General features: G+C 35.6%; 1 protein-coding gene across 2 annotated transcripts; it reads right to left on the reverse strand.

Moving 5' to 3' along the window:
• Nucleotides 1-2,148: 2,148 nt before the first annotated feature.
• On the reverse strand, nt 2,149-20,558 carry LOC18439842 (linoleate 13S-lipoxygenase 2-1, chloroplastic). 2 transcript variants are annotated; one of them, XR_016052748.1, is made up of 9 exons: nt 20,155-20,558; nt 18,839-19,107; nt 12,970-13,207; nt 9,896-10,234; nt 8,725-8,810; nt 5,686-5,796; nt 4,948-5,249; nt 3,556-4,173; nt 2,149-3,138 (listed from the first exon to the last, which is right to left on the reverse strand). XR_016052748.1 is itself a non-coding variant. In XM_006849999.4 (9 exons), exons 1-9 carry the CDS (start codon nt 20,495-20,497, stop codon nt 2,379-2,381), a joined length of 2,715 nt encoding a protein of 904 aa, XP_006850062.2. In that variant the 5' UTR covers nt 20,498-20,558; the 3' UTR covers nt 2,149-2,378. The 2 variants fall into 2 exon arrangements, 1 of the variants encoding a protein (XP_006850062.2); XM_006849999.4 differs by having other exon boundaries at nt 3,556-3,822.
• Between the last annotated feature and the right edge of the window lie 3,040 nt (nt 20,559-23,598).

The raw sequence follows: 23,598 nt of genomic DNA on the forward strand, positions 1-23,598 counted from the left end.
ATAAGCATCTGATTAGTCAGTTCCCTAAGCAAACGTATTTGAATCAATGGTGGATATAAAGCTACAAAAACCATGGGCAAAACTTGGAATTCCGGGCAAAATCTGTAAATAAAATAAACATCTCATTGCTTCACTCGGCTCTATCCTCATCACCTTCCATCATTTCAATGGAAGGTCATGGCCTTAGGACTACGATATTACATTACACTTTCCCTAGGAAATATCTCTAAATGAATGCATGCCTTTTCCTATGGTGATGTCCTAACGGCCATCATGAGTATCAGCTACTCTTCTAGCTTTTCCTTTTTATGTTCTCCATTGTACTTATGACAAATACATGAAATTGAAAATGGATTACTTGATCTTGGATGTACATGCATGGATGCCTGCACGTGCATTGGTTTGAGCAATTGCACATGCTTTTGCATGTCTCAACAGCATATTAGCTTCATATAATTGCAATTTGAGCTTGAGAATTAGGTTCTTAGATCAATTGGTTTTGGAGTTAGTGCCACTTGGACCAGGTGACTCGACTGAGTAACTCGGGCTGAGCGACTCGGGCTTACCCGATGGCCTAGGTGACTTCTTGGCGACTTAGGTGTACAGCTCAGCAGGCCCAAATAAATACCAAAAAATGTATAAAAATGCAAAAGCCATAAAACATAAGGATACACTAGCATAATGGAAAAACTTGCATATTTTTCCCTTTCTCTGATTTTTTTTTTAAATATTCAAGGTATAAAGTCCATTTTTTCAATAATCCATCTTTTATAGCTTTTTTTTCATCTTATCTAATCTCCTAATTATTCTATTAATCCTTTTAACTTTCTCTGATTTTTAAAGATATTTTGGATATTTTTTACCCCTTCTTCTAGCTCTTCTTTTTCATGTGATGTACCTAACTCGGCCGAGTTACTGGCTCAGCCAAGGGCCTAGTACTTTGGCCAAGTTGATTTTCTGCGCACTGAGTTGGAATATTAGACAATGAGCGCTTCTTGTATTCATGTATGCATGGAGGCTGTTGCGAAGGAGAAAATAATGCAGTTGTTTGCACAAGGAAGATGAATTGGTTGGATATGAAGGCTCCGAAGTTTGATGCATATGACTATTCGGGCTACTTTTCTTTGAGTTGTTAGCTGAGAAAGTATGGAGCCAGTGAACATGGTTGGAATTGGTATATTAGTTCACTTTTTATTATTGTTTTTTGTTTCTTTATTTGTTTTCCTTTTCTTGGTATTGGAGGGGTGATTGTAGGGGCTAGTCATTTATTCTTTGTACTAAATATATAATTATGAAGCATTTATACAGATAATTTTTATACGGCATCAAAAGTCTCCCCTTCCCTCTCTCTTTCTCTTTGCCGCACACAAGCATACACAAACACAGGACAAGTAATACAAATATTTAATTTACTGGTTATGATTTTCTGCTGTTACTGCATTTCCGAATTGATAAATTAAACTCGCTTAAGTATATGAATAATATTGAAGGACATCGCCCAACTTGTCTTGCCTAGTTCACAAAAGAACTCAACTTCAAATGGAGGCTGCAAAACTAGTGAAAAACAACCCCTTGGAATGACAGTTAGCAAGCATTCTTTCTGGTATTTCTTTTGAAGAAGAAACCCTCTAACTAAGTTTATTCTCTCTATTGAATCGTATTGTTTATAAATCTGCCCTCCGTTGTATTTTAATGTTCATAGGCTTGTTGAAAAGCTTTTGGAGTTCGCAATTTGTTCGACACAGATTTAAGCAGCTTTTAAGTGTTTTAGATGGAGGAATGGAATTGCCATTGAGAAAGATCGGTCCAAACCTTTAGATATTTTATTGAATTTCTTTGCCTTTTCTCCAAGAGCAGGGAATTGATATTGAAACTTTAAACATCAACTCCAAGCTCCTGCTTAGTTCATTTAAAACCATTTGTGAATGCCCAATAATTATTAGGAGCATTTTAGGGGTAACTCATGAAACCTTTTGAGTTTCTTTGAAATGTCTTGAAAAGTGTTTACAAAGAATTCAAAAAGCATTTCTTTAAAAGTAGACCCTCTACATCATGTAGTAGACAATACTCAGAGGACTATTTGCATTGGGGGTACAGAGGGATACCAATACATGCTCTGTTCCCAAATCAATAGAAAAAGAGATTCAATGCAAAAAGTGAAGTGCATATTCATTAGCTAGAAACTCTATAAGTACAAATTGCAAACAGACACCTACCATAGAGAGTACAGTTGAAAAGGATTATAGCCCTTGGTTAGGTTTTCTTCTTTTTTCTTTTCTTCTTCCTTATTCCTTCTCCCTTACGAGTACCATAAATCACGAGGCTAAAAAAGGTTCGAACTGAAGGAAACTGAACCTCAATGACCAAAAGCTCAACCTCTATATGGAAATGCTAGTTGGGACACCCTTTCCAGTGACTCCAGGCTCAGAGAAGGGCTTCAAGAGCTCATATGGCACCACGCCGGCACCTGTTCGGTTCCTCAATTCAAGATCAGTGTTCCTCTGGTCTATGATACCCTCTATCTCCTTCATCCTACCATTAAACTTCTCGAAAGCTGCCCTAATTTCTGGCACTAAGGCCCATTCAGGCTCCACCTGATCACCCAGATACTCCTCCTCTGGAGAGTGAGAGGATAACACATCTAGTACAGTCATCACCTTTGCTGCTTGGAGTTGAGAAGGAAAAGTTGACAACAATGCTACTTCTGGTTTCTCGATGAATCTCCGGAACTCATCGCAACCCTCATCCTCTACTGGCAAATTGTTCCTAGCAATAGTTGGGCGGTTCGGGAAGTAGCCCCCATAAGGGTACTGACCGAAATTTACAGCGGCATGGTGACCGCTAACCACCCACATGATGGTGGTTAGAACTTGAATGAGGTCATCATTGGTTTTCAATACGGGCCACCAGGCCTCATCTTTCTTGTCTTCGTGGCCCTTGGTTCTCACTTCTTCCCAAAAAGCCTGGAGCTCAGTGTCGGATCGCACTGAGCCAGGGTCGGAGTAGTAGTAGGAAACATAGTCTGTGACCCATTGCTTTATCGCAGACCATATAAGGAGGCCGTCATTAGCAAAAGGGTAGTCCTCAATCACAAGCTTGAGGCCATGCTCCGCTGTCGGATCTTCCTCGGCCAACCCTCTGTATGAGAAAAACAAAATCTACATCATTCTTTATGTCAAACTCACATTACAACTGCATACCTAAAGACCATAATTTACAAATTCTATGAGGGATCGAATAGTATAAAACAATGAGACTCGTTCCCTTAAATGGACGGTGGAGATGAGCCTTAGCAGTCGGTTGATTGATGCCCCCACTATGCAATGTGGGTAAGCCCCAACCTTGTGTACTGTGTTTAAAATCTATTTAAAAATTAATTTACAGCTAGAAACACAATACTTTTCAAAAATCATTTATGAGTGTGTGACAAAGGGTGCATAGATAGCTGAAAATCCAGCGAAGGTTAACATATAGTCACGCAAATGGAAAGCATGAGGGTAATACACCCCCTCTCCCCACTTTGAATATTTGCTTGTTTTGCCCCATCCATGTTACCTATTAATGAGATCTGCAGGCAAGGCCTCCTTGTCGAAACGCCATGTCAAATCGTAAGCATATGAACTAAGTTCCATGGAGTACATCCCAGGCGAGAAGCACGACTCAATGATCCCATTTGCGTTGATCAGGCTCTGCCGAGCTAGGCCATTGATCTCCATCGTGTATCGGAAGTGGGGTTGCAGCAGCCTATATATTGGGTGCATGGCACTCAGTTGACGGTTAGCCGCGATCACGTATGGCTCACAGCAACAGTGTGTCCTCAACCTGCAAAAGATAAGGAGTGCTTTGATCCATTTAGAACGGGAAAGGCCAAGTCCCGGAAAATGTTCGAAGGGATATTCTGTACATAAAAAATTAAGAACTTACAAGTAGTACATGCATCTATCGTTACTATATATAAGTTTAGGTCGGGGTGATAAATGACCAGAGTACCAGACCTAGGTTTGGATCTAGACCTGCCTGTTGGACTCAACAACTTAAATCCGGGGCCACCTGACATGAATCAGACCAGGATTAGGTCCTAGTCTGCATTGAAGAAGGATCGAACCAGGAAGGGTTCAGCACGACCCATCCAAACCTCACACACATCAGTTTATTTACTACAATGGCAAGCTTCTGAAAAATAACACAAAGCAAGGAGATCGTTAACAAGTTTAGGAGTCAAAGGTTCACAAATAAATAGAGTATGGTAAGAATCCTACCGTTTGGGTTGCTTCAAGATTATGACACATTCTAAAAAACTAAAGAACTAACAAGTGAATTTGACAAGTTTCTATATGTTCTACATATATTAAGCCTTTGTTAAGGGTAGGGACATATGGCCTAGAGGACCCTGTAGATAGAGACTTTATGGTAGGTTGGTTGGGGCTCCACAAAGGCAGAGTTTATCCTACTTGTTAATCGTATTCAATTTCCATTTCATCCTGTAATAAACATTTCGTTGGTAACTTAATTAAAAATATGTAACAAGAAATGCAATTGAAAAAGTAGCTCTCCCTTTAATAAATATTTTATCCTGTTTCGATAATTATTAACTTTACTAGAGAATTAATCCATAATCTCCAATTTTAGGGAATTTTTTGGCATAAAATTTTTAAAATTTAGAAACATGCAATGTCATGTGCCTCTTGCTAGTTCATAAGAAAAGTCGTGATCCTAAGTGTTATCACCACAATTCATTTCATTTGATAGACGGTGATGTTGAGACAATGGAACCTATCATTAGGGTCGCATCACGTTCTCATGGAACCCGCTCATCATCATTGTCTATCAATTGATTGGATAGCGTTCATTAACCGTAGCATTTTACTGGTCATATGGACCATAGCATACTTTCTAATTGAACACCGGGAATACGATCAGAATCCATGAAGTTCACTTATGGCCTACCAGTGTGAGACTAGCTGGTGAATGCCAGAGTCATGTGCAGCAACATGGCATTTGGCCAACTTCCACACCCACGCGGTCGTGTGATCAATTCCCTGCGTAAACACCTTGCGCCAGGCATTGTCACTCTCAGAGAGTGGCCTTGCAAGCTCAATGGCCACCGGTTGTAGGGTGCCTAAGTGGGTGATGAAGAAGACAGTCCGGGAGGCATAGAGGGTTGTCCCCTCTAGAGCCCGCACCTTGTTCACGTAAGGCATGAGTATGTCGTGGTAGTCTAGAACAAACAGCTTCTTCCGTGCCACCGCCTGGAATCCCACTCATGCATGCATGTACTTAGATATATGCATTTGATGCTAAAAATCCTTCAAATCAAAATATAACTAAACCACATTGCGAGTCTCAAACATCAACATAGAACACACTCAATTTAGGGGTCGAAATCATCCTGTACGACCCTATCCTACAGGATTTATGTAGGATCTCAATCTCCACAATCAGATCCCTACCACTGAGAGTGAAGATGATCCAAAAGTCCTTTTGATGGATGATGGGAGATACTTCACAGAGAAAGAGATCGACGATATACATCAAGGTCCTATAAGAATCTTGTAGGGCATGACCTTATGAATCATTTCCTAGATTTTAATTACCAAAATATTACTTAAGAAAGCCGGTTATATCCATTCTATTTTGCTTTCATTCATATTACTTATTGAATATGCAGTATACACTACTATTTACCTCTTCAACTGTCATGACTCCTTTTATTTCTCGCTCAATGACTTCCTTCGTTATTGCAGATTCAGTTGGGCCATATTTCTTCGGGTCCAATGTGCTCACAAAGGGAAATTCCTGCACCAATATAGTCAATAAGTATGGGCATTTTTGTGGTATTAAGAAATATTCCTTTTTTGTTTTTTTGTCATCGCCATTAAACTTAGCTTACCTTTAGCAATTAGAGGTTAGAATGAGTTTTTAAAGGGATTGTATACTACAACACTATTAGGTGTGGCAATGGACCCCATCAGGCTCAGGACCAATGGGTAGACCCGACCTCGGGTTTGGGTATGGATCCCGAATACCATTTGGGGTCCTGGATATTATTCTGATCCCGGTTCAGCTAGACCCGACCCGAATAATACGGGTGTATGTAGGTATCCATAAATGCTACCAATACATATGTTTTTTAGGAATTTCTAGTTATTACATAACATAGTAAGCAATGTGGGCATATGTGGGTATTCATAAATATTGTACAATGCTGTAAATATTGTCAATAATATGGGTATATGATGGTAAAAACAAGGAAAAAAACAGCAAAAGAAGCTCATAGTTATAGCCCACATATCCCACATAAACAGAGGAGTGGCAATGGACCCGACCAAACCTAGCAACCGACAAGTAGACCCGACCTAGTGTCTGTGTATGGGTTCAAATATTGGTCCCAAAAGGTCAGGTCCGGGTCCAAAACCTGGACCTGAATACTATTTGTGTCCGGATCTGAGTCTGGGTCCGACCTATTGCCACCCCTAGAGACCATTTATACTTGGAACAAGAACGTAAAAATCAATATTGGCCATGAGTTATAGAATCCAAGAACTTGGGACGTGTTTTAAAGTCGTAGAAATTTCTTTTGAAGCTTTGCGCCCAATCAAAGGCACAAACTCAAGCCACCGGATTTCACATCTAATAGTTCTAGATGATTGTAATATCTTTCTATCAAAAGTATATTATCTTCTTGTAAGCACTTTTCTTTCCTTTTTTCTCTTTTTTTTTTTTTTTTTCTTTTGAATCACAAACAATTTATGGCTTCAAACGTCTCGGATGTCACGGCCAAAGTAGAAGAAGTGTGTACACTAAGGGGCCGTTTGGATACCTGGAAATATATTGTCTATAAAATATATTACTGGCGTAATACATTACTACGTAATAAATTACCTGCAAATGGAGTGTTACTGTTTGGGTAGTAATTATATGAAACTGGGAAATACATTATTACCGTTTGGCTATGTCTTGAAGAAATATAGGAAATGTATTACCAATATTTTACCAGCAGTTGCCTATAAACTATCATTTCTTTTTTTTTTGACACAAAATTCTACTGAAATGCGGAATTAAAGTCATCATCATACCATTTCAAAATGATTTTCTAATAATAACATCATCACCATTCCTAAAAAACCTTTTAATAATAATTTGTACCATTTTAAAGTCATCATCACACAATTTCCTACTTATTTTGCATGCCTTTGGCACTTACATGGAATTACATGTCTTCTAACATGTTAGACTTTGGTTTCAACGTGATAAGTCATTGGAATAATATATTTTTATCGTGATAAATTTTATTTATATTTATTTTTTATAGAAGTCTTTTAAATGTCTCTATATAATTTCAAATAAGCAATAAATTTATGATACCAAATTCAAAATCTTTATGGTAGAAGTTGAAAAATGGGAAAAAAGTTTGATTAGGAAACTAGAAGGTTTGGTAATTGCAGTAGAAAATTAGAAGTTGAAAAATGGGAAAAAGTTTGATTAGGAAACTAAAAGGTTCGATAATTGCAGCAGAAAATTTTGAAGACTAAAGAGGTAGGACTTATTCATACCAAAATAATTTGTTAAAGAGAGAAGGAGCATCTTATGAAAACCAGTTATTAAGGCACAAAAGAGAGGGTGAGGGCTTAGAGAGGGAGGGAGCACATCCAAACTAGTTATTAGGAGAGAGAGGGGCGGGAGGCAGCACATGAAAACCAGTTATTAGGAGAGAGAGGCAGGTAGAGAGGCAGGTTGGCTTTTTTTAGCGGGGATAGGGCAGAGAGATGAGCATGAAAGATTACCCGTTAATATGCATAATAGATTTTTCACCTCTCACCGCTCCGAATTGGTTTTGTGATTTTTAGGAAAATCTCGGGTAATATCAGTTATCTCTTTCCATTTATTTACTATTAAAGTGTACCCAAACAGTGGAAAACATGATATTTTCTTGTAATATATTGTCATGTAATACATTTTCAGGTACCCAAACGACCCTTAAAGGGAAATATTACTCTAGCATGCTTAAGAGAGATGAGAAGCATAAGGCCGATTGAAACTTGGTTTTATACAACCTGGTATTATACATCCAAGGGCGTTTATCTATTGTTAACATGGCTAATCAAACCTGCCAATCTATCCGGTTGAACTGTAGAATGGTGTCTTAAAACAAAAATTGAGTTGGTTGAAAATTTATTAAAATCAATGTTTGATTGGTTTTGGCCGCTCCAACTGATTTAACCGATTGGATCGGCTAAATAAAGTTGCACAAATTTTTTAAATATATTTTATATTTTAAACTATTATTACTATTTTATTTTTTCAAAATTAGTTCCAAATACTAGGACTAATGGCGGGACCAATTTGAACTAGATTAGACCCCTTACCCATTGGTTGGTTGGTTTGATCCTGATAATACTTTATAAAATTGTGTATCACCTTTGCTTAAATTCAAAAGAACGTTTTTGAAACTCCAAATAAGCTCATATTAGCCTTCAAGGAAACCCTGCGGAATATTGGGTTTTTCAATGCCTCGAATTTTGATAAACCTTCTACTTCTTTTTTTTCTTTTTTTTTTTTATCCCTGGTCAGAGTGACCCCTATCTGTCTTAAATAAGTTATGCAATAATTCTGAATGAAATTAAAGGATTTCTAAAAGTTAGAATTTACATAAACTCTATATATTTGGGAGATTTAGACAACAATTTCAATTTGAAATGATACATTTTAAATTTGAGTTCTTACCTTAACCAATTGAATTCCATATGGGTTGATCCCAGCAATTGTTTGACGTGCAAATTCCTCATCGCGCATCCACGAAAACTTGTCCCCTATAATTATGAAAACTCTATCAACAAAAATTAAATTATTCTAAATCTCACAAGAAAAATGAAATAATTACATTTTCAATACTCCACCACCGTTAAAAACTCTCTATGAGCAAATCCGGATGAGAAAGAGAAAGAATTAGGGTTGCTCACTTGCTAAGCTTATGCTTGATTCCCTGTTTCCGTTTTATTTCCTGGAATATCTAAAGGGTGTGGTTTGCATAGAGCCGAGGCTCTAAACAATCAAAGTAAAGCGCACCTTCAAATTGTATCGAGAAATGTGGTTTCAATACTAGAAAATCTTTGTAATAGCCTTAAAATATTTTTTCATCTTAATTTATAAAATTTAAAGCTTAAAAAATAGTGTAGATTGAGTAGATCCCTGAGAACTTGAAAATTAACGGTCCAAAATACATTATAAGATGCACTAATTCTAGTACTTGAAATCCATTTTTTTCTCATGTCCACGTATCTTGATATCAAGATGATCAATTTGAGGATATTTGGGCATCAAAACAACCCCTAATAGTGAAATTCTTGAGGTGGGCTATAATTTGATTGTTTAGAGCCTCGGCTCTATATAAAACTTTTTCCATATCTAAAACAGGCCAATAAAAAATTTATAATCCGGATCAGACATGGTTGGTCACTAACTCTGAACTGGCTCGAATGAGTGGACCAGAATTGCTATGAATCGCGAAGTTTGTCTTACTGAAGTGAACAATTTTTTACCAAAATCAAGAAGCATCTGTTTTTAAAAAATGGATGATTTTGTTGAAAAACTAAAATACCATTCTCCCCTCCCCCCTTTTTCCATCTCCTTTCTGCTCTTTTGGTGAGAATATGGATAATTTCACCTACACCATATTTCAAACCACTGATTGAAAAATTGAAATCAAGGAAATCCTCGTAACAGTTTTTGCTCGAGGGAGTAAGTGTATCATGATTCAATGGAAGCACAGTACATGCTCTTATATTTATACTAAATCCCTTATAAAAACCACTAAAACTAAAGCTAGCAAAATTGACGCTAACCTGAAAATCTACTATGAGGAGACTTGAGAAGAAGATATGGACGATGGACTTACGATCCATAATGGCTGGAATCTCGAATTGCAAGAGTTCGCTTCCTCCCTTTGCGACCGCCTTCAAAAGCCTCGGGAGGAGCAAAGAGCTCAGTACGTTACCATCCCCATCTTTCCTTTGGAATTCAACCCCCTTTTTGAAGAGGAGATCAATATCTGTGAAGAAGTCGAAGCCCATGTTTTTGTCTACTACAAGAGCCTCGACACCAGGGATAAGCGCGTGTAGGACGGATTTCAAGGTCTTCAATGTGAATTGTGCCTGTTTCAATGCCGAGAATGCTTCGTCCCTTGGGACATAAGGTGAATCTGCTGTACTCTTCACTCTACTTTCTGACATAGGATCTGCAAGTACCATTAGCAAGAAAATGTCATTTATGCATGCATGCCTACGGGGTAAACATTTATATATATATATGTGGATTCTAATAAATGTTTATATATGTGCTTCTGTATGCGTTTTCATCTAATTCGACATAGCACAGCTCTCCTACGGTACAAGATGTTCATGCTTGGAACCTTGAGGTTGAGGCTCGAATGCAACCTTACCAAACTGAAAGAAAGAGAAGGACAAGTGAATAGGCTATAGGTAGGCTATATTGTGATCCTCATGACCAGTTAGGACATGCGGACATAGATCACCGCACATTTCAATAATCGCAGAGGATTCGACGAGAACATGATACAACTTTGATGTTGGGTCCACTCTCTCCATCACTGTCTAAACAATTGATGGCCCTGATGACCTTGGTAACGACAAGTCCGTGGTGTCTTGTAACATATCGTAGTCCGTGTAAAAAATACATTTACCACATGCACATATGCTCTTAATGGGAATTTCAGTGGGATACACATTGTAATTCTGGATAACTTCAAACTCAAATGGATGTACAGATATTCGTTGCATTTCATCTCGCTTTTCTTGACATTCCATGTATTAGGGTGGAGCATTTATCCGACCCAACCTGAAACCCAAATTTCTGACCCAATTTGGATCCGTAAATGGGTTCAAGATTTGGATGGGTTGGATCTGGGTACAGGTGGATTCAATCTGGATCAGACCCGGTTATTAAAATATTAAATATTATTTTATATATAAACAAAAAATATATATTGTATAATATTTTTATTTTATAGTATTTTTGTGGTTGTATAAAGTAATATATAAAATAATTTTTTTGGATCCGATGGGATCCTGATCCTATGGGATCCAGATCCTATGTATACTTTTTGGATCTTAACCAGATCCGAATATTATGGATGTAATTGGGTCTGCATCCATATCAGAGTCCCATGTATACTTTTAATCCAAATCCGAATCTCGATGGATCTTAACCCGATTCGACCCATTCTCAGCCCTACCATGTATGTACTGATAACCAATGCAATTGCTATATGTTGCATTCACAATGGAACTTAGGGCTGAAAAGGGGGGTGGGCCCTGCTCTAGCCTTAGGCTACTCCTGAATAGGACTGGCACCAAATTGCAAGACGCCATAACTGGGCCATGCCTAATAGAGCCAAAAAGAAATAAAATTAAATGGACAAAAACATGGGTTGGCTTGAATTGGGCAAGCCCTGTAGTGGCTTGGTCCTCATGCCACATTTGGGGGCCCAAGCCCTAGTGCCCGACCCGGTCGCCTTGCCCATTGCCAGCTCTAGTGGTTGGATTGTATGGTATTCCTATTGAGATATTTGGGGAGCCAGACCCATGGCCAATACTAATGGCACTATAGTACTCCTATTGAGATATTTGGGGAGCAGACCCATGGCCAATACTAATGGCACTTTCATTGGATGATGCTCCTATTGAAGCATTAGAAGAAATTAAATTTATTGATAAATTTTAAATAAAAACAAATATTTTATTTTTAATAAAATTTCAATATATATATATATATAGGAAGATACTGCAAAACGCTTATAGGTGAAAATGAACAGTGATTTAGCATACCCTCATTACCATCCAAACTTCATCGCATGGTCACAGTTGTCCAGTAGTGTTTTAAGTTTCATTTTTTTTTACTAATCGGAATGATATGAAATTTGTAACGTGTGTACATCTTAGTGAGACGCACCTAATAAAAATATGAAAAAAAAAATAATTTACAAAATATAAATTAATCAAAATATCTCCGTAAATTTATGGAGGTGTTTTGGTCAATTTATATTTTGCTAATTATTTTTTTCATATTTTTATTAGTTATGCCTTGTTAAGATGTACACACGCTCCAAATTTCAAGTAATTTGGATTTGTAGAAAAAAAAGTGAAAAACGAAATACTACTGGACAACTGTAACGGTGCGATGAAGTTTGGATGGTGATAAGAGTAGGTGAAATCACTGTTCATTTTCGCCTATAGGTGTTGGGAAGAGTTTTTCATATATATAGGCAAAAATGAATAGTGATTTCACCTACCCTCATCACCATCCAAACTTCATCGCTATATATATGGAAACTCTTCCCAACGCTTAGGCAAAAATAAACAGTGACTTCGCTTACCCTCATCACCATCCAAACTTCATCGCACGGTCACAGTTGTCCAGTAGTTTTTTAATTTTTAGTTTTTTTTACAAATCCAAATTCTTCAAAATTTGGAGCGTGTATACATATCAATAAGGTGCACTTAATACTTAATAAAAACATGAAAAAAATAATTCGTAAAAAATTAATTGACCAAAATACCCCTAAAAATTTACAGGGGTATTTTGATCTACATTTATAAATTGTTTTTTTCATATTTTTATTAGATGCGTCGCACTAAGATATACACACGATCCAAATTTCAGATCTTTCCGATTAGTAAAAAAAATAAAAATTGAAACATTATTGGACAACTAGAATCGTGCGATGAAGTTTGGATGGTGATGAAAGTAGGCGAAATCACTGTTCATTTTCGTCTATAGGCATTTTGTAGTATCTTCATATATATATATATATATAATGGATTTTGTCAGCCTACGGGTTAAAAGCGACAGTATTAGCCAACGGTCCAGATTGATTCTGAACCGATCTATTAACCGCGACTTCATTTCGTATTTGAATTTTTTAACATAGGGGATAAAGATTGTGTAAAATACCTCTAAGGGTCATAGGGCGTCCTGTCCGACAACGCCTGGGATAAGGATGGTACTTGCCACCAAGGACAGGCCTTGTAGTGTCTGCACTCTCATCCGGGTCGCCAAGATCGTTGTATTTGTCGTAGTCATAAATCCTCTCAAAATCCTTTCTCTCCCCCTTCCCATTTCCCCTTAGCGTCTCCAGCTCTTTCTCTCTCAGCTGCTTCAACCCTGCTGGGGTCTTCGGTGGCAAATACGACTGTTCACAAATTGCAAAACCATACACATTTGCAGTTGAGTGGAAAGGATATTAAGAGAGAGATGGTGCTTTGTTGTCGCTGTTTTGTTGTTGTTGTCTTCGTTATTACAACGATAATTATTGATCGGACTCAGAACCGCTTAAATTGGATCAAGGCGAGGCTCCTAGCCGTGTTCGACTACTCGGCCAAGGCCGAATCAACTATTCGGTCGTCTGTTAGGGGTCGCCCTGGTGGCGAGCCTGACAATCCCGAGTTGGGTGTTCGACTCTAAGATTTTAAAAACATTTCAAAAAATTCAAAAAAAAAAATCTATTTCTAACATGTTTTTTTTTAGGTTTTTTATCATTTTGATAAAGACTGAAAAGTATTTTGATCATGAATACTTATTTTTATAATTTCCCTTCTTTTTGTATTATTTTGAAAATACTTTTGTCACAAATTTATTTTTTTACTACTTTTGTAACCTTATTTAGATGTGTTTTTTTAATTTTATTTTGACCATATATTTATTATTTTTGGATTGTTTCATTTTTTAACATTTTTTAGCTTGAATAGTACTCAACCCAAGTCTGTAGGGGTGGCAACAAGTCCGGTTGGGCGGGGACCCCGATCCAAATTCAACGAACATGGACTCAAATCTGACTGAACCCAGACCCAAATAGTTTTTAGGTTTGAAATAAGATCCGACCTATCGGGTCAAATTTTTGGATCCATACCCAAACCTGGATTTAATCTACCTCCTCAGGTCCCAGGTTCGATCCGATTCCATTGTTACCCCCACAAGTCAAGCCAAATACTCGGATTGATTGGGTCTTACCCCCTCAAGTCCCAGGTCCGGCCCGATTCCATTGTTACCCCCCACAAGTCAAGTCGAATATTCGGCTTGAGTTGTTCAATCGAACATCGGCTCTAGGCTCGAGGACCCCTGAATTACCCCTTCTAAGACTTTTCGATTTTTTTTTAGCTTTTACTTTTTTTTTGTTACTTTGTACGACACAGTTTCGTCGTCTAGATCAGAATAAATGATCGAAATGGGGTTTCCGGGGATCCAGGTCTATTTCTAAACCATGGATCATAAAAGAGTAGAATTATTGTAGGGGTTTAGGTTAAACACCATAAATAAGGGAAAAAAAAAAAAAACCAAAAAAAGCGACGACTTAGTTTTCCGAAAGTGAAAGCCTTTTTCGCCCCTACACGAATAAAAGCACAACATTTACGGCCTGCACAATATCATCAGTGACAGTATTATCACCGCCCATCAATGGATTGGACGTTAACGGTGGAAAGTGGATCGCAATGTACAACTCAATACTACGTACTTTCGCTTGTCACCCACATGGTCCAGCTAATTGGTTGTACGGCGAGGTTTGTATGAGGGGCCCACTTTGTACAGTATAAGTACAGCGTTTATAAATTTTGTTGGAATCCATATTCAACTGTATATATAGAATTTATTATTAAACAGTACTATAGCTTGAAAAACCATATCCAACTTTTATTATTAAACAGTACTATAGTTTGAAAATCCATATTCAACTTTAATTATACAATTTAAAATTTTTTAAAAAATACAAAAATATTTATAAATATTTGAAAATTTTGAAAATAAAAACCAGATAACTTTAAGACTTGAATTTCTTTTTATGTTTGTACATCTCGAGATGATCTAATGGGAGGTTTCGAAACAATCCTCTATTCTAGATTTTTGAGGAGCGCCCTATGTATGGCTGCAATTTGATATAAACTCTTTCTTAAAGCTAATGGGAAGATACGTAAAAATAGGTTTGTAAATGTAAAAGTCTTTGCTTTTTGCACAAGAGCAATGATCCAATGCAACGGTTGTATTATAATATAATATAAAGATATTTTTAAAAAACTATGTTTGTAGTATTTGTATAATTTCAAATTTTGTACACACTCTTCATCTCAATAATAAATCTCAAAAAAAATAAAAAAGTTCAATTTGAACCTTAGATATGGTCAAAATGAGTTCCCTCTAAAAACGAATCTTGACCATTCATATTATGAATTTCAAGATCTTAGCTTTTAAATACTCAAAATCATATATATATATTTTTAACATTGTTCATCTAATGATAATAAAGCCATCGAAAAAAATTGGAAATGAAAAAATCTTTCTAAGGCCTAGATCGAAGCATCTCACCAAAATGAATGGCCTATGCTAATTGGGCTAAAAAAATACTTTCTAGGTTGTGTTTCAATTTTTTTTTTTTTTGTGATTGTTCGTTAGAATGAAAATAGTGTATATTGCAAAATTTGGATCAAACAAATAGCCATAAGATTGTTTTTTAAAATTGTTACATTATATTACTATACAACTGTGGCATGAAATCATTGCCATTATGCAGGGACATTGCAAAAGAGGGCAATTATAAAATGGATATGAACAGTCATTACATGAAGGAATAGACATCATATCTTTCACAACGGCCTATTTGACTTTGTTATTTGTTTTAATTTAAGAAAAAATATATTCTTATTTTCTATATTTTACTTCTATATCTTATGAGACTCAATGATTGAAAATATTGTTTATAAGATAAGGATCTTTTATTTTTTCTATCTTACAACCTCTTGACTTTTTTGAACATAAATGTTTTACCCAAAGAAATAAAAAAATGACACCATCTCCAAAAATTTTCTTTTCCATTAAATGTTAATCCTTTGAAGCACCCTCTCTCTCTCTCTCTCAAATCACTATCTCTCTCTCAAAACTCCATCTCTCTCTTTCTAAAATCCAAAGTTGCAGAGAAGTTCCTCTCTCTATACAGTTTCTCTTTCTCATCTTTTTCTCCCTCTAAAAATTATCTAATCCCTTTTGCACCCCCAATATATCACAAACTCTCTAAAAAATGGCTACATACTTTTTAGACAAAGAGAGAGGAGAGAGAGACGATGTAGAGAGGGGAACTTTTATGTAATTTTAGATTTTAGAGAGAGAGAGAGAGATAGAGTTTGGAGAGAGAGATGGTGATTTGAGGGAGAGAGGATATTTCAATAGATTAACGTTAATAGAAAAGGAAAAATTTAGATAGGGTATCATTTTAGTGTTTCTTTGGGTGAAAAATACATGGTCAAATAGGTCTAGTGGGTTGTACGATGAAATATTTTGCTTATGAGTAATATTTTTAATCCTTAGACATCATGAGATATAGAAGTAAAAAATAAAGGATAAGCACATATTTTCCCTTAATTTAAACTAATAAATAATATCGAAAGTAGAAAATGGCCATAATTTTAAAGGAAAATAGTTTGATAGGGCTGCAGCCCTATCAAAATAAGTAAAGCCTCACCACATATCTCATCAAAAATTACAATTCAAATACTAAAAAACCTTTATATCGACCATCTTGGCTTGAACATTATGGTTGTAAAAAACAAAAACAGGAATTTAAGCTCTAAAAAAGGTGCGATTTGTATAGATCTCAGGCTCTAAACAATCCAATTAGAGACCACTTTTAAATAGTGTCGAGAAACATGGTTTCAATACTGGAAATTTTTGTAATAGCCATAAGATATACTTTCATCTTTAATTATAAAATTTAAAGATTAAAAAATAGTGTAGATCAAACAAATCTATGAAAACTTGAAAATCATGAAAATCTTGAAAATTGACGGTCAAAAAATATGCTCCACAATACACTATTTCCAAAACTTGAAATCCTGTTTTTCCTCATGTCTATGCATCTTAATGTCAAGATACATTCAGATGATCAATTTGAAGATATTTGGGCATCAAAACAACCTCTTCTAGTGAAATTTTTGAGGTAGGCTCTAATTTGATTGTTTAGAGCCTCGGCTATGTATAAACTTTTATCTAAAAGTAGTGTCTATTATAACAAATTTTTTAGACCATCCATTTCCCCCTAAAAATAGATGTTCATAGATTTATAAGATCAGTACCATTTTTTGAGTTTCAAAATTCAATTCGAAATTGATTTAAGAGCCATCATGTAAATTTATGTCGCTGAAAGTGCTTTCCAAATGAGGATTTGAGGTGAAACTTTGTTTTGATTTCATAAACCTTAGCCCTTGTAGAAACCTCACCTTAATTTTAAAAGGCCATGGCTAGCTCGCATAGTAACTTGCGTCACCCACTACTTAACTTTCAGTCACCACCGTCCAACAAAGTTGACCGGTGGGTGGCGAAAGTTCATATACATGTCGACATGCATATGAACTTTTTTTATTTTAAAATAACGGAAATTTATTATCAATCATTTCTATAATTCTATAAATTTTCATCAAATTGCTCCTTTGAAAAACTATGGACATAGGTGTGATCTCAAGTAATTGCACACAACCACTCCTTCATAATCAATCTCAAAAAAAAAAAATGCCAAATTCGCATCCAAAAATTTTCAAAATTAACCCCATTTCATTGGGATAAAGCTGGGATATCATTGAGATTTATGGCCTTTGATTTCTCAAAAATTAATTTCTTTTTTAAAATTTATTTATATAATAATGATAACGCTCTTTATAAAAAAATAATTGGGGCAAGAGAGACCAACCAAAAAATAAGATAAGAGGAACCACCTAATGCCCAAGTTTAAACCTCTTATCCATTGGATGGCGCGCACAAGGAAAAAACAAAACACATTTCTCGTCGACAGGTACGTGCCTCGTCATGTGTGCCTTCTTTTTCCGGGGTACCTATTTCTACCGAATTATATAACTTAACGCCTATAATATGCTCCATTGGGAGCATATTATTTACCAACTCCTTAGATTAGAAGAACTATTTGGAAAAATTATTTAATCTAAAATACTGTCAGCCACCTAAGAATCAATTGATTATCATTTTCATAAAAAGCAAAGTCAAATATTGATTTTTTTAATATTTTACTCTCCACCATAACGGGTCTCTCTTCAATCTTGAGATATTATTATTTCTTAGATGTATAGAGAGTGCAAATTTGAAATCTTTTTATTGAGGTTAGTATATGATTAAAGAGGTTTTATACCCAGATTTTGAGGTCTTGAAATTACTGCTAGATTTTATTATGAAAACATCTTTGGTGAGTGGGCTGCCTCATCTGTTGTCGTGTGGTCTCCTTTTAAAATCGTCTCAAATTTGGAATTTGGGTCCAGAATTTATGATTAACTAATCTCAGCATGATGATGCTTATGCATCTGAAATTTCTTTTTTTTTTTCAAAAAATATAGGTAGTGCTTTTCAATTTAATTCTTCAACCAACCATTTTGACTTTTTGTTGATGCACTATTTTTTTACGTCCATCTTAGAGATGGTTGTTTGATACGCGCAACCATAGTTAAATTTTGTTTCGGACACAGGCATGATTCCTATTAGTCCATGTAGAAATGAGTCACCTCTTAAAAATCTATTTTTTAGATGGATTTTTTGATCTAATTTTTAAGTAGGTGTAATCTCTTACATGGAGATCATGAATTTGAAAAGAATAAATAAATTTTTACAATTAAAAAAAATAATTCTATTAAAAAGACGTTGAACCTTTAGTTTTAATTGTTTTTAGATGGACCTCTTATTTGTATCATCTTAAGAGGGATGGGACCGCAAATGTAGAAATGCGGCTGCCCCCACCGGATGAAACAAATGTCCTTTTGTTTCATACTCTTTCTCTTACCTTGTCTGTGAAGAAGACCCTATCCTGGGGATTGTCACAGTGGGCATGAACCCATGAGTTGCATGTGATTTGGATAGGGCCTTGATCGAATCCTTCAAGCACTATGCTCTTGAAGTACGTCTCTTTCTGGTGCTCATTCCGAACCAACACCGCGCCCACTGCCCCAAAACTAGAGCTCACTTTGAACTCACCCTCATAGACCACCAAGTCATCGTCGGCTGCACTCCTGTGTATATACCCCTTTATCGTCGGCTTCTGAAGCCCCGTTTCTGAAACCCGATTTTCACAAGGATTTTTTTAAAACTCTCTGGTGAGAGACAGAGATATAGATACAGAGAGAAACGTTAAGGACATAATGATATCTCCAAATCATCAAAGCACTCTCACACACAGTAATGCACAGAGAAAATTTTGATACTGTTCCGACACAAGCACTCTTCTCAGGGAGGGAGAGCCTTCAATCAGATTTTGACATTCCCTCTTTCTCTCTTTCTCTCTCTGTAAATTTTGATATTTTCTTCACTCACAGACAAAAGAGCAGAATGCCCCTCTGTAAATTATAATATTTTCTCCACACAGACAAAAAGAGAATGCATGAACCAAATTTTATATTCCTCGTTGTAAGAGAAATACCCAAACTTTATATTCCTCCTTGTAAGAGAAATATCCCTGGACCTCTCTGTAAATTTTGATATTTTCTCCTAAGACAAAAACAGAAGAATCCCTCAACCAAAGTTTATATTCCTCGTTCACAGACAAAAAATCCTTGGAGCAAATCTTATATTCTACGAACTAGAGAGAGATGCTCTAGCTAAATTTTATATGGACTTGTTTTTTATGGGGCCAAGCGATACAGCTTCTTAATAAGTCTATTTTTTAGATGGATTTTAAGACTTAATTTAATTTTTAAAAGACATGTAATCTATAAAAACGGAGATCATAATATGAATGAATAAATAAATTTTAAAAACTATAAATAATAATTTGAGTAAAAAAACATTTAGACAGTCAGTTTTCATTGTTTTTAGATAGAACACTTGAAGATGGATGCTTTACGCTTTTTTGGACCGCATAAATAGAAAAGCAGTCTAACCCGCATGGAATAATTTTTTATTTTATATTCTCTAAAGAGAGACTGCTAAACCCAAGGTCTCATTCCATCCACCCAGAGAGAGAGAGAGAGAGAGAAACCAAGTTTCCATACTGCCTTGTAGAGAGAGAGACCCAAACCATGTTTCCTTTCTATCTAGTAGAGAGAGAGACCTAAACCATGTTTCCATACTGTGTAGTAGAGAGAAAGAGAGATTTCCACTTACGAGGATCCAACTCGTCACTAACAAGCTCCAACCTCACCGACTTCCCCAACACATCCAAGATAGCATCCAACCCTCCGCTCAAGCCAAGTTTCCTCAACACCCCACCCACCGTCGCCTTCACAGTCGCCTTCACCGTCACCGTGGCAACCTTCTCCACGGGCTTCATGCTCACCGGATTCTTCCTCGACACTGCATAGACCTTGCCTGTACCCGCTTTCCGGCGGGCTCCCGGCCATGATCCCGGCCGATTGAGCCGACCCAACGAGCCACAGCTCGGCCTCAAAACCAGCTCCGGAACCACTAATAAAGCTCGGCTCGAACCGGCTTGGAGCTGCGAATTCATTATCTTTGCTCAATTCTATGTCTCTGTTAAAATGAACTCTGGTTTGGGTTCTATTGGCTTCACTTTTCTACTGAGCCCAATCCATCGGTATTTGTAGACAAGTTCCACCCTTCTCTCCCCCCCGCTGCTTACGTCTTTCGTTTGTACCTTTCAAAATGAAATTACGTCCTTTCCGAACTAAGTTCACAATTTCGGCAAATGAAATTTTGGCCTTGGATTTTGGTGCATTTCGGCGAATAGAGGAATGGTATATCTCATGATCGCTAAAAGGTTTCCTCCTTTTAAGGAGGGCAAGAAAAAGTTTATAAAAAAATGGTACCTTATAATGTAGAAACTTCGGAGGCCCCTCAAAAATCCATTCGAAAAAGGCCGTTTTAATGTTGAAAACCCTTTAGATGATCATCTCGACATCGAGATGTATGACTATGTAAAATAAAAAGATTTTCAGTCTAAAAAATAGTACATTTTACAACATATTATCTACACCGTCCATTTTCAATATTTTCATATGTTTATGGATCTACTTAATGTTAAAAAAATATCTCTTTATCCTCTATTTTTAACTTTTATAATTAATGAGACTCAAGAATTGAAAATATTACTTTAGCAAAAAGTCTTCATCTTTTCTATCTTACATCCCTTGGACCCTCTTGATTATAAATTTTTTACCCAAACAAACAATAAAATGACACCCTACTTAAACTTCATCTCTCTCTCTCTAAAACTCCATCTCTTTTTCTCTCGCTAAAACTCCATCTCTCTCTCTCTTTATTTCTCGGTGAGTTTACCCGCCAAGGGGTTTAGCTTGAGCTCGAATACGAGCACACCTTCTTATGTGTGTGATAGCGATGGAGTTTTAGAGAGAGAAAGAGGAGTTTGAGTTTTAGGGAGAGAGACGGAGTTTTGAGAGAGAGAGGGAGACGATGATGTGAGAGAGCGATGGAGTTTGGGTTTTAGAGAGAGATGCAGTTTTGAGGGAGAGAGACGATGATGTGAGAAAAAAAGATGGAGTTTTAGATAGAGAGAGAGTCATTTGATAAGTTGTTGAAGTCAATAATACTTAGTTAAAAGGGTTTAGGGGATTGGAAAATAGAAAAGATGAAGACTTTTTGCTTTCAAGTAACATTTTCAATGGGTTTAGGGGGTTGGAAAATAGAAAAGATGATGACTTTTTGCTTTCAAGTAACATTTTCAATTGTTGGACTGATGAGATATAGAAGTTAAAAATAAGAGATAATAGAATATTTTATATTTAAAATTTTATAATTAGAAGTTAATAACAAGATATTTTAAATTTTAAATTTTATAATTAGATATAAAAATAGATTTTGAAATAATCTTAAAAACATTTTGCATCAAATCATATACCATGATAAAATATGATAAAATTTGAACGTGCACCGTACCACTACACCTGCGGATGCATCCGTATGGAAACTGCACCCATATTCATATCTATTTCGTACGTGGAGCAAAACATTGCTTTTTGGATCTCAAAATTTGGACGTATTTTTACATTCAGGTTAGGAAAAATAGGACGGTTCAAATCCTAGTCGCATGGCTAGATTCAATTAGATCGGAATCAGTCACCGGTCAGTATTGGTTTCGGCTACTTTTGGTGCACTAGCTGGGTAGTTTCAAAAAATTTCAAAAAATATAATCTATAATTCTAAAAAATAAGGGATTTTGTTTGTAATTTAATTTTTAATGTTTTTATCAGTTTGGTAAAGATTGGAAATTGTTTTAACCATTAATACTTATTTTTAACATTTTCTCATCTTTTTTTAGAAATTCAATAATACTCTAGGGCAACAATTGATTCTTTAAAATCTATTTTTTCATTAATTTTTAATTTCACTTAGATGTGCTTTGTATAATCATACTTTAAATATACTTCTTTATATTTTATTAGATTTTTTTATTTTTTAACTCTTTTTTAAAGGCTTGGGACTTGTCCGTTTAGGCCGTTTGAACTGGTCGGTTTACCGATTAGGCTGGTTGAATCGCTTCCGACCCCATGTCTGGTTAACCGTTCCGGTTCGATTTTTCCTACACTATTTACAACTCATATAATAATCTGGGTGAAGGAATTTTTTAAATAAACTCTCTTAATACTAAAAAAACTTATGCCTCATAATTGAATTGAGATGTACAATTTTTGAAGGACAATATTTAAGTGTCCCAAAACTAAAAATGTAATACAAAATTTAAAATGTAATTTTTTTTTTCCTTTTTAAAATAATCATCTAATAATTATATGTTTTCCAAAATTTTAGCTTAAAAAAAATCTCTTAAATAGATGTTTTAAGCGAGGGACTAATTGCTCACTAATGCTTCCGCAGGAGTATATTATATGCCCTCGTTACGATACATCATCATGTGGACAGATTTGCAACTACTTTTGGTGCACTAGCTGGGTAGTTTCAAAAACTTTCAAAAAATATAATCTATAATTCTAAAAAATAAGGGATTTTTTTTGTAATTTAATTTTTAATGTTTTTATCAGTTTGGTAAAGATTGGAAATTGTTTTAACCATTAATACTTATTTTTAACATTTTCTCATCTTTTTTTAGAAATTCAATAATACTCTAGGGCAACAATTGATTCTTTAAAATCTATTTTTTCATTAATTTTTAATTTCACTTAGATGTGCTTTGTATAATCATACTTTAAATATACTTCTTTATATTTTATTAGATTTTTTTATTTTTTAACACTTTTTTAAAGGCTTGGGACTTGTCCGTTTAGGCCGTTTGAACTGGTCGGTTTACCGATTAGGCTGGTTGAACCGCTTCCGACCCCATGTCTGGTTAACCGTTCCGGTTCGATTTTTCCTACACTATTTACAACTCATATAATAATCTGGGTGAAGGAATTTTTTAAATAAACTCTCTTAATACTAAAAAAACTTATGCCTCATAATTGAATTGAGATGTACAATTTTTGAAGGACAATATTTAAGTGTCCCAAAACTAAAAATGTAATACAAAATTTAAAATGTAATTTTTTTTTTCCTTTTTAAAATAATCATCTAATAATTATATGTTTTCCAAAATTTTAGCTTAAAAAAAATCTCTTAAATAGATGTTTTAAGCGAGGG

The sequence above is a fragment of the Amborella trichopoda genome, chromosome 3 (genome assembly GCF_054954075.1).
Source record: "Amborella trichopoda isolate Santa Cruz 75 chromosome 3, AtrichopodaSantaCruz75HAP2 v2.0, whole genome shotgun sequence".
Taxonomy (NCBI): domain Eukaryota; kingdom Viridiplantae; phylum Streptophyta; class Magnoliopsida; order Amborellales; family Amborellaceae; genus Amborella; species Amborella trichopoda.